The 11,561-nt window shown below is 37.9% G+C and overlaps 1 protein-coding gene across 1 annotated transcript in view; it reads right to left on the bottom strand.

Moving 5' to 3' along the window:
• Positions 1-776: 776 nt before the first annotated feature.
• The window catches only part of LOC119084366, a 75,408-nt gene continuing 64,623 nt past the window's right edge, over positions 777-11,561 (bottom strand). Inside the window, exons 7-10 of the mRNA XM_037194316.1 lie at positions 1,622-1,861; positions 1,310-1,560; positions 1,119-1,254; positions 777-1,050 (exon numbers count right to left, since the gene is read on the bottom strand). Coding sequence (XP_037050211.1) covers positions 896-1,050; positions 1,119-1,254; positions 1,310-1,560; positions 1,622-1,861 — 782 coding nt within the window. The 3' untranslated portion in view covers positions 777-895. The remainder of the gene's footprint in view (positions 1,051-1,118; positions 1,255-1,309; positions 1,561-1,621; positions 1,862-11,561) is intronic.

The raw sequence follows: 11,561 nt of genomic DNA, 5'->3' as shown, positions 1-11,561 counted from the left end.
CGACGCAACAAAATTTTAGTCCCGTGTGAACTTACCGCTGTGAAGTATTTGCCAAATACTATTTGGCGCTGTTACGACCGTTTTGTCATTTGTACAACATGGAACGTGACATTAAGGGTAAAGCGGGTAAATGACGAAATACGCAAAAAAAAGTATGTCTCTGTCGCCGTCAGTCTGTACAAACGATAATGTCAGTAAATGTTAAACGATTTTGAAAATTCCTGTGTGAAAATTGGAAACGTCGGTCAAGAAGGTTTGGAGTTATGAGTTCAAGTAATTTGAAGGGTTTGCGAGGGTTTTTTCGGGTTCCCTTCTGGACTTTTGAGATTATTGAAGTGGTTAAAATTACGCGTGTTGATTCATGAAATTTCACCGCCCCACATGGTCCCATATTTCTACTTCTAGAATGGTTTGTGAGGTTTTTCTGAGTTTCTTTTTGGACTTTTGGTAGAGCATTGCTTCACAAAATTACAGCATTCAACATGACATGTTTTTCTGGGCTACCTTCTGGATTTTGGGAATTATTAAAGTAGTAGTAGGTTGGTTCTTAGCATTAGATCATCTCACATGGGCCACCATCTTTTCTGTTTTAGAACTTTTACATTTTGGAGGATTTCCGATGACGTTCCAAAATTATATTTGATAAATTTTGTTTTGTTATACTTCGTAGGGGCTTTTGTAATTGTATCGTAGACTGCGCCACGTAAACCGAAAATTCGGGAATTTGTTTCAAATGGCGCCAGTTCAGAAAATGAAACACATTAACGTTTGAGGAGGATTCAAGTTGATTTTTTTCTTTTTAAAATTTTCCTCTTCACAATTTATCTTTCGTGCAAAACTTCAATTGAATATCGCTAACGAATAAAGTGTTCTAATGTTATTCGGCATTCTGTGGTCACCCGGGATAAAATTCGTTAAAAATGGCGTTTTTTTGCTTTAAATTAATTGATTGATCGTTGTACAGGTACGGTGAGTGACTGGGAAGGACAGTTGCCACAAATTGATGATTTAATTGCACAGGATGATGACCGGATTGAAATGTGGAAGTGACTGAAATATGTACGAGAAAAAATAAACTGATTTTGCGGCTATCCTCATTCGTGTGCAATTGTACTTACGACACAGATTATTCGTAAAGTCAGATGCAGACGACTGACACGGATAGATGGACGTTGTTGGTATTACTGTAAAAGATATGTTGTCTGGGTCTAAATTTGCATACGAGCTCGGTATGTACGTACTGCCGAATAGTTTCTGTAAAGAAAATTCGTTTTAATGTCTCGATCGAACCTCACAACGAGTGTCTTACTTCGTCCCGCGGTATATTCGACATAGTAACATGATCTGCCGAATTTAAGTCGCTATCCATGGAAATGACATCATCTGTTCTTCGCTCTTTAACTTCCATTGTAAGATCAGCAGGACAGTCACGTGACTTTGTGTCGGCAGCTGACCTTCGTTTCATGAGAACAATGCGACCAATCACTAATACAATCAGAATCATTAGAATTAAAACGATGGCAGTGAGGACAATGTAGATGTTGAAGAGCCCGCTCGGATCTGTAATTTGTGGTAAAAATTAATTTCTTGTTCTCTCTGTAATGGATCGATCGTTCCATACCTTCGAACAGCGTATCATCGAAGCTTGCTTGGTTGTACTCGACTCCTTGTCCAATGGTTGCGTTAAAGGTCTTGACATTCGCTAACCCACCATGAAGCTTTGGTGCAGGTGGAATGGCCTCCGATTCTCGAAAAAATTGATCTTCGTGATAGATTTCATTTGTCTCTGTTGATGCATAAATTGCCGGCTCATCTTGTTCGGCTGTCTGGTCGTATATGTCCTTAAGTATTTGCTTCGGAACTGAAATGAAAATAAGTGAGCGATCAGTATGCAATCACAAATTCGCCTCTCTAAGGCTTTAATGCGTTGTACGGTAAAAGTTATGTGTCGTGAGTATAATGTCTTAGGTAAGACTTGAGTATTCCTCGATTACATACTATTATCGAGCTAAGGTCTAATATTCTAGGGCAACATCACTAAAGGGCCTAACTCCCATATCTCTGGAACTAGTCAACCGATTTTCATAAACTTTCCGATTTTTCAAGCCGCTAACAAATTCTCTGCTAATTTTTGGCCTCAGATAATGTTTAAAAACATTTCAGAGAATCTGACCAGTAAATTGAAAAACCATTTTTTGTGTCGTGACACCCTTCAGAACTGTAGTCTTTATCGGTAACAATAGTATTTTGCATAACAAGGGGCGAAAGTAAAAAAATTCAAACGTGTGAAGTTTGCAGCCCGCGCCGCAGGCAAGGGTGGCAATCACACGATTTGAATTTTTTTACTTTTGCCCCGAGTGATGCATACTATTTTTTATGCCAAATAATGCGGAAGATTTGTATTTTCGGTCCGAAACAAAACATAATTTTAATTAAACTATTGAGTTATCAACAAAATTTGCTGTAGAAACACCAAAATGTCGAAAAGCGCGGGGTCCAGAGGGCGGCAGCCCCCTGGTATAAAAATAAAAACAATTTAACAAATGAAATTACTGTAAACATACATTCACTTGCTCACAAAACATTTGGCTATCGTCAACACAACACTACACTCAATGCGTACTTTCAATCAAGTGAACATGTGTTTTCGAGACATATGAGGACCGAAAGTAAAATGATGACAGTGACATTTACTTTCGGCCCAAGGCCCGAATTTTTTTACTTTCGGTCACCATTTGAGGACCAAAAATACAAACTTTCGCAGTATTTGGCATAAAAATAATTTTTTGACAGCTGGAAGACAGCTGAAAAAAATTGATGCTGAAATTTCACTGCCAATTGTAGTGTTGTTCGTTCTAAGTTATGCCATACAGACAGTTAAATCTTTTCACTTTCAGAAGGAACTTAAATTTTATGTTCGGGTGACACACGAAAAGTCATCTTCACTGTCTACTGAGTTGACAATTTTACCTGTATCAGGTCAAGGTTCTGAAAGTGCATCCAATAATAGCATTGTTAGAATTGTTACAAACTGGAGCTACGCAGGTCACTTGTTGTGTTTTATTTTTTTTTTGAAAATAAATGAAATGAAATGAAATGAATAGAATAGTTTCGAGAGTTAAATTTAACAGCGTAACAGCGAAAGCGCATGTGCATGTGAGTTTATAACTTTGAAATTGAATTTCCGATTACTTATTGCTTTGAAACTAATTTAATTGTATTTTGCTGTGTCAATTGAAACCTCGATTTTCATTGAATATTGGAGTTCAGCTATAGGTATGTCTCCGTAAACGTTAATTTCTCATTTTCGCTGCTTTGAATTCTCTCACTGTGCCGTTGTCGCTGTCGTTATGTTTCTGCGCGCCAAAATGTCTGTCAGTGTTATATTACGTGTACTGATGGATCGTATGGTTGTTCTGAATCGCAAAGCTAAGCGTAATACTCGAAAACATCCTTATACCAAAGATAAACAGGATAGATCTGCTAAAAGAGTTATAAAGATGAGTGACGATAACGTATTAATCATTGATAACGACGCTGAGGACAGATTACTTCGGTCCAGCTCTGAATCCAGCGTATCTAGTGGGGCAGACCCCGTCAACCACTCGGTGCAAGTTAATTCGAACGTACATATGGCTCAGGACGAAATGCTATCGCTTTTGCTACAGATTCGTAACTCCCAATCCTCGTTGTGCACTAAATCGGATCTTCAAGAATATAGCCTTAGACTGAACAACCGAATTGAAGACGTTAATGAGCGAGTGCCATAACCTCAATTGATGCGATAGATTCACGTATCAGTTCGATTGAAGCTGCGTTGGAAATCAATAAGCATGATTCAGAACTGCTTAAACAAAATGCTCTGGCAATGAATGTAACCATCATGGGAATTCCTAATTTACCAAACGAGAATTTGTCATCAATTGCTGTACAAATATTTTCGTTGATTGGTTGAAGTTTAATGACTTTAGCACTAAACATCAAGTGTTGTAGGCCAAGATAACGAGAGATGTGAGGATAGCTGATGTCATTAAATCGTTGCATTCTAGGAATGAGAACTCGCTGATATTTATCAATAATCACGTTACTCCTCACTTTGGTAGGCTGTTGGCAGTGGGTCGTAGAGCAGTGACGGATAAAAAAGCTCATTCGGTTTGGATGGGCAGAAATGGATGCCTGGTTCGATTAGTAGAAGGTGGTAAGGGTTTCCTGTATCGTAGTGTTAACGAGTTGGAGCGCATGATATCGTGTGGTGTCGAACAGTCATCTATCGATCGCCCGAAACCGACCAAAAGATCGCGTCCAGCTGATTACTATGATGTTTCTCCTACGATTGCACATAGAGCAAAGAAGTGATTGGCGCATCGAGTGAGTTCATTGCAGCGAAAATGTAATTTTTGAGTTAAATTTTTTATTTTATTTTTCTTTGGGCTGATTGTGCTTGACTGTTGCATTAAAGTTTGATTAATTTAGACTTCAAATTTTGATTTGTACATTGATTTTTGCACAAGTTTTAAAATTTTTTTCGATTTTTCTTTTTATTTTTCACTATTTTTTTCTTCGTTGAATTTCCATTAGTTCTACTGAATAAAGGACGTAACGTCGTGCAAAAGTTGATTGGCTTTTATTGCTATTATTTATCCACGTAAAACCGAAACGTAAGATTGTTATTGTTGTTGTTCTTACTTGTCTATCAAACCTTAATTTGGACTGTTGACTGTCTGCTGTTGATTTTTACCTTAACTTTTATGATGGACGATGATTTTAAAATCTATTATCAGAACGTCAGAGGTCTTAAAGGAAAAACTTATGACTTTAGATCTCAAATGTTGACGTGTTTTTTTCGATATTATACTTCTCTGTGAAACGTGGCTCAGGACTGATATCTTTTCGACCGAGCTCTTCGACGATAGATATGTTGTTTATAGAAAAGACAGAGATAATAGTGCTCTAGACAAAAAGGATGGTGGAGGTTGTTTGATTGCTGTTAGAAAGGACTTGGTTTCAAAACGGATCCATAGTTTTGAAACGGATACTGATATTTGGATCTCAGTTGAGCATGTTAACGGTGGCAAGACGTATTTTAATGTGAAGTACATAGAGCTGGGCACTAGTCTGAGAGCGTATAAATTTCAATTCGATAAGATCATAGAGAATCTTATGTCGTGTGAGACAGACGATGCGATAGTTGGGAGTATGATTCAATGAATGCTAAATACAGTGCGTCTGGTGTTAAAGGTGCTACTCCAAAAAATTTATTGGACATGATGTCCCTCTGTGACTTAAATCAGCTTAACTTAATTCGGAATGGTAATTTGCGAACGATTGATCTGTTTATTACGAATCTTCAGCCGGATTTAGTGAAGATTTCGAGGTCGAAAGACCCGTTAGTTCGCGAAGATGCCCATCACCCTGCCTTAGTCGTAAATATGAAGTTGTTGAAACCGAAACTCTTGCCTGACAATAGGCTATCAAAAGTGAATTTTTTTAAAGCGGACTATGCCAAGCTCAATGAAGAGCTTGTGAAAGTTGATTGGTTGAGTTTACTTGGTGATTTGGATATTGACGATGCCGTGAATAAGTTTTATGCCACGATTCAACCGTTCATTGACGGTATACCGAAAGTCTATGTTCCGGCTAGGGATTATCCAGTCTATTATTCCTTTGAGCTCATCTCCCTGATCCGAAAGAAAGATTCTGTGCGGTTGAAGATGAAAGATGAGAAGTGTCCGATGGCTAAGGCCAGTGCCTATATTCGCGAAAATATTTTCACAAATTTTCTCAAAGTTTCACGAACTTCTCAAATTTTCGTGAATTTTTACAAAAAAAAATTTGTGAAAATTTGAGAAAATTCGTGAAAATATTTTCGCGAATATAGGCACTGGCTAAGGCTAAGCTCGTAACTGATTTTCGTGAACTTCGTAAGACAGTTAAAGGTAAGATAAAAGAATGTTTTGACAATTACGTGAAAGAGGCCCGAGGCCACCATACAATGAACGGCTATTGAAGTTGAAACTCCATTCATTGGAGACTCGCCGTCTGGAATCTGACGAGCTGATGCTGTACAAACTTATTCACTATCGTGTAGATTCATCATTGAGGCGACAGTTGTCATTCCGTCAACCATCCAGGAATACCAGGCTGAACTCAATTTTCTACCTTCCAAATATGTCTACGAATTACCAGCTAAACTCACCGTTTAATAGATTACAACTTAATCATATGCACTATTTCCGTGAACTAGACATTATCGGCATGAGGCCGCCTGAGTTTAAGAAGGCAGTTAAGGACTGTTATGTTTGGTAACGGATGGTTATTTCTCGGATTGGTGAGTTTTTCTATTTGGATTGTATACGTTTTCATGAATGATTTGATGTAGTAGTAGTAAGCTTGTTATTAGGCTCCGGCCTGTTAGTTTGGTCGTTAAACTGAATAAAATAAATAAATAAAAATAAAATAAAGATTGTGAGGAAAAAATGAAGTTCAATACGAAATGCTTTTTTTCCTTCACTAAATCATTGATGAAGACGAATTCGTTGCCTGGAGGTATGAAATATATGAGCGAAGAGGCATTCGATAGGCCATCTATTTGCAATTTGTTTGCTAAGTTCTTTAACTCAGTGTACAATCCGATTCTTGAGGCTTGTATCGAAGAAGTTATGGATCCTTTTCTTCACCAAGAAGGTGTCCTCTCGGCCGCACCTGATATGTCTTTTACTGCTGAAGAAGTTGAGGCTGTGATTAAGGGTTTTGATAAGAACAAAGTCTCGAGCCCAGATGGGATCCCAATGCTGTTCTTCATGCAATTATCACTTTCGCTTAAGCTGCCTCTTTCTATCCTTTTCAATAAGTCGATTAGAGCCATGTCATTCCCTTCTGGTTGGAAGGTAAGCTTTGTTTCTCCCATTTTTAAAGATGGGGATAAAGGTGATGTGAGAAACTACAGACCAGTAAGCATATTGTGTGCAGTGTCTAAGATATTTGAGAGGCTCGTTTTCAACAAGCTTTTTGAGGTGGTTAAAGGTAATATGCATGGCTCACAGCACGGTTTCTACAGGAAAAGGTCAGCACAGACCAATCTGATGGAATACGTCTCGACGGTTGCAGATGCTATTGTCAATGGAGGTCAAGTAGATACGGTCTACACGGATTTTGCTAAGGCCTTTGACAAAGTTGATCACGCGATTCTTCTTCGTAAGCTGAGCAATTTTGGAGTATCACCTGGGATGATTACGTGGTTTTCATCATATCTACGTGACCGAACTCAAGTAGTCGTCATTGGCGGTTGTAAGTCAAACGAGTTTTCTCCTACGTCAGGTGTTCCACAAGGCTCTATCCTCAGTCCTTTGCTGTTTATTATGTTTATCAATGATTTGTTAACATCGTTGTCAGCATGTTCAGGATTTGCAGATGACCTTAAACTGTTCAATTCTATTAACTCGTCTTATGACTGCCAACTACTTCAAGATGATCTGGGAACTGTTGTGGAATGGTGCAGAAGGAACAACATGGGTTTGAACGTTAAGAAGTGTGCAGTAATGTCGATCTCTCACAGCCGTGACAAGATGATGTTTCCATATACGGTGGATGGGGAAGTTCTCGTGAGAGTATCAAGTAAGAAGGACCTAGGTGTTATCATAGATGATAAGCTGTCGTTTAATGAGCATATTGACCGGGTGATTCGTAAGTCTTATAGTATGTTAGGATTCATATTCCGGTGTGGGCGTTTTTTCACTAGTCAATCCAGCTTCGTCTCCTTTACGCGACGCTCGTTAGAAGTCGGTGGGAGTATTGCTCGTCGGTTTGGAACCCCTGCTATGCCGATGCGATACAACTGGTCGAAAGAGTTCAAAAAAAGTTCACCCGAATGCTGTACTTTAAGTTTGGAATCGCTCAACCGAGACCTCCATATCATGAACGTTTGAAGCACTTAAAACTACAATCGTTGGAAACGCGACGTTTGAATGCTGACGAAATTATGTTACACAATCTGGTACACAAGCGAGTCGATTCATCACTTTCTCAACGTCTTTGTTATCGCCATCCTGTGAGCGATACTAGGCGTGTTGCTGTATTTTACCTACCGAGGACGTTCACTAATTATCAGGTCAATGCGCCGATGTATAGGCTTCAACAAAATCATGACACGTTCTTCCGTGAATTGGACATCACTGGTAATTCGTCGATTGCGTATCATAAATTAGTGAAAAGTTACTTTGATTGGTGATTCGATTTTACATTTTATTCTGATGGTCTTGAAGTAATTTTTACGTGTCCTGTCTTTTTTCTTCCTCTGGAATTTTATTGTATTAACTTTTCTGAATTGATAGACTGAATAGACTGAATTGTTATTGGGCCTTGGCCTGTTATTTCGTCTTTAAACGAAAATAAATAAATAAATACAATCGCTCAACCGAACTGGTGTGCATACGTTATTTTGCACCAGCTGGTCACATACAATTCCAAATGGGACCAGCTGGTGCAAAATAACCTATGCACACCAGTTCGGTTTAGCGATTGTAAATAAAATAAATAAATAATTTGAGGTTTCACAGTCGGAAGGCCCAAATATAGGGCATATACTCGAGTATGGAGAAAATTCACATTTTAAAAACAGCACTGACAAAAAAGTTTCGAAAAACTCACCTGTCGCAGGTAACTTTGTTTCCAGGTAATCTACGTTATCTGCCGCTGCTGTATTTTTTGTATGGGGCGCTACAGTTTTGGCAGCTATTGTAGATTACCTGGAGACAAAGTTACCTGCAACAGCTAAGTTTTTCGAAACTTTTTTGTCAGTGAGCGAGGCAATGAAAAAATTTGACAGACATTCAAATAAAGATTATTTATGAATAACATAGGTAAAAGCGAGTAAACTCGGGTAAAAGCCGAAAATAGTACAACTTATATTTTTGAAAATACTCGAAAAAATGCCCCATTTTTGGGCCTTCCGATTGTAAAACCTCAAATTATTTAAGTTTAACTCTCGAAGCTATTCTTTCACTGGATATATATACTATTGAAATACCTACAAGCTATCACAACAATTAGTATGAATAAAATTTACTTTTTCAATTACAAAACCTTGGTGTCACACCAAAACGACGTTACAACATTTTTTTATTTTTTTAAATCTTTGCATTGTCGTAATGGATCCTCTAGACAATGAAAGTCTAGAACAGGTATGGTCGATCGGCGAATTCGTCTTAAACGGACTCACATTTTATGTCAAAATAATATGAAAATGAGTGCGTTTAAGTTCGAAAATCAAATTTTTATGTCCTCCGGTGGGACAATAGACCATACCTGTTTTACCCTTTCATTGCCTCTAGACTCAACACAGAACGAAAACTTTGCAAAAAAGTTTTTTTTTGGTTGGACCCATAATTTAGCTACCTTATTGAGCTCGAAAATTTTGAGAAAAGCAGCGGTGCAAGTTTATATTGTATTCTAAAAATGATTATTAATGCTCATGCGAAGGTTAATGGCGGTAGGTCGGAATCCGGAATCAGTTAATAAAAAAGTTGAAATCGACACACCCTATTGTCAGGTGGTCCCGAAAACATTTTTTCGGCAATAACTCATGAAATAATTATTTTAAATTACTGGAATGTTGTGATAATGGAAAGGCCTACATGTGCAGTATACACACAACTCTCGGAATGCACTCGCACCAGTCAGTGCGTATACTCTACTTGTAGGTCTTTCCAAGGCCGACATTAGTACAACATTACGATCATTTAAAATAATTATTTCTTGAGTTATTGTGGAATTGTGTTTTCGGAACTCTCTGACTCTGACATGCTTTAACAGAAAATTTAAAAAAATATTCGAAAAAATGAAAGACACGAATTCTCTAGAATTGAAAGATGAATCTATCGAGTTATTCATTCAAGTCGGAGACCGCTTGTTTCCCTATCACCATCATCTGATTGGTGATATGCCTCGAAGCTGAATTAACTGAATATACTGCTTTCAACATGTTTTGAAAACTGTTAGTTTTCCGACTTATTTCTTGAAATAATCAGGAAGCATTCATGCAGTTTTCCTTTGAAGTAGGTAGTGCGTTGGACGTGATGTAAATAAACCTAGGTTGGTTTGATTACAATTTTTCCTTATTAAGCGATGCTTTAAGTAGATAATATTGATTGAGAACAGGAATTTATAAACATTTTCTGCACGACCAGCTCGCAAAGTTGATTTAATGAAACGGCAAACTTTATAATTTGGAGAGCAATGCATATATGAAGCCTGCCCTATGCATAAAACTTTTGTTGATCAAGTTCAGTTGGTTTACTATTTAAATTTCGACTTTTTATATCCGACGGAATGCACTTGAATGCGCATTTTCAACGAGAATATTCATCAAAATTTGAAGCTATTAACAACTCTGTATACCCACAGCCCACTGTATTACTCACCTTACAAATCACAGCTGCAATGTTTAAATTTTCACTGTAAACTAATTTTCGAGTAAATTTTTATTGTATACACTCTGAATACCTTGATGCACATGAAATTATAATCCGTATTTTTCGTGTTTGCATAACATATTTTATGAGTTTGATCATCCCTTTGGGTGAAACATACCAAAGTGAAAATGAAATCTCTGGCTACTAATGGAAGAGCTTTCAGAATGAAATGCTGTCGGTAAATGTGTTGGAATTTCACGGATTCCAATCCGGACTACTAATAAAACGACATGTTTACACTTTGACCGTTTATTAGTGAGTGAAGTGTTCTACGAACAGAACACTGTATTTATACCCTAAGGCTACGTCTACTACGTTAACATTCATTCAATTAGGTTACTATTCTCTATTGTGTTTGTCCAGTGATTCACTTGATGAGTATATTAATTGTATAGCTCCAACACTCCCACTCAATTCATATAACTCATAGATGAATTTGAATTCCAAAAAAACTCCCACTGAATCAGATAATGCAATTGTTTGTTTGTACTGCGAGCGAGTGACCATTGAACCGATTCCACCATTGATTTGACATTCGACCAATATGCTTCACCAAACACTAACCATTGAAAACAGTTCGACCAATTCAAAAAACGACGCTTCAATTGCATTTCTCCCACTCAATTGGAGCATTACGTATACCAATTCTTATTCTTTGAACGATTTACCATCGACCATTCTTTGCTTCTTTTCACCATTGATACAACCATCGACCATTGAAACGATGTATAATCGACCATCGAACCGATTTGCCATCGAAACGAGTTACCACCGACCATTGAAAACGATTTGACCATCGACCATCGACATTTAAACGATTTGTCATCGACTTTCGGTACTTCCGAACTTGCCATTCGTCCTTGCCAATCGACCTTGTCGTTGACCTTCGATACTGCCGTTCAACTTTTCCAATCGACCTTGTCGTCTGCCCTTCACTTGAACATTCATCAATTGTGATGCAGTGACTTTCCTTTATGTCCGATTGCAACTAATCCGTAGTTGCCACGAATAGCATTTAGCTATTTCCATGACTAAAATCCGTAGTCATCACACCCATCGTGTGTCATCTTGACCATCGTGCGTCATCTTGAC

Source organism: Bradysia coprophila, unplaced genomic scaffold, assembly GCF_014529535.1.
Source record: "Bradysia coprophila strain Holo2 unplaced genomic scaffold, BU_Bcop_v1 contig_732, whole genome shotgun sequence".
Classification (NCBI taxonomy): Eukaryota; Metazoa; Arthropoda; class Insecta; order Diptera; family Sciaridae; genus Bradysia; species Bradysia coprophila.
The sequence above is the reverse complement of the archived record's forward strand: the minus strand, read 5'-3'. Positions and strand labels throughout refer to the sequence as shown.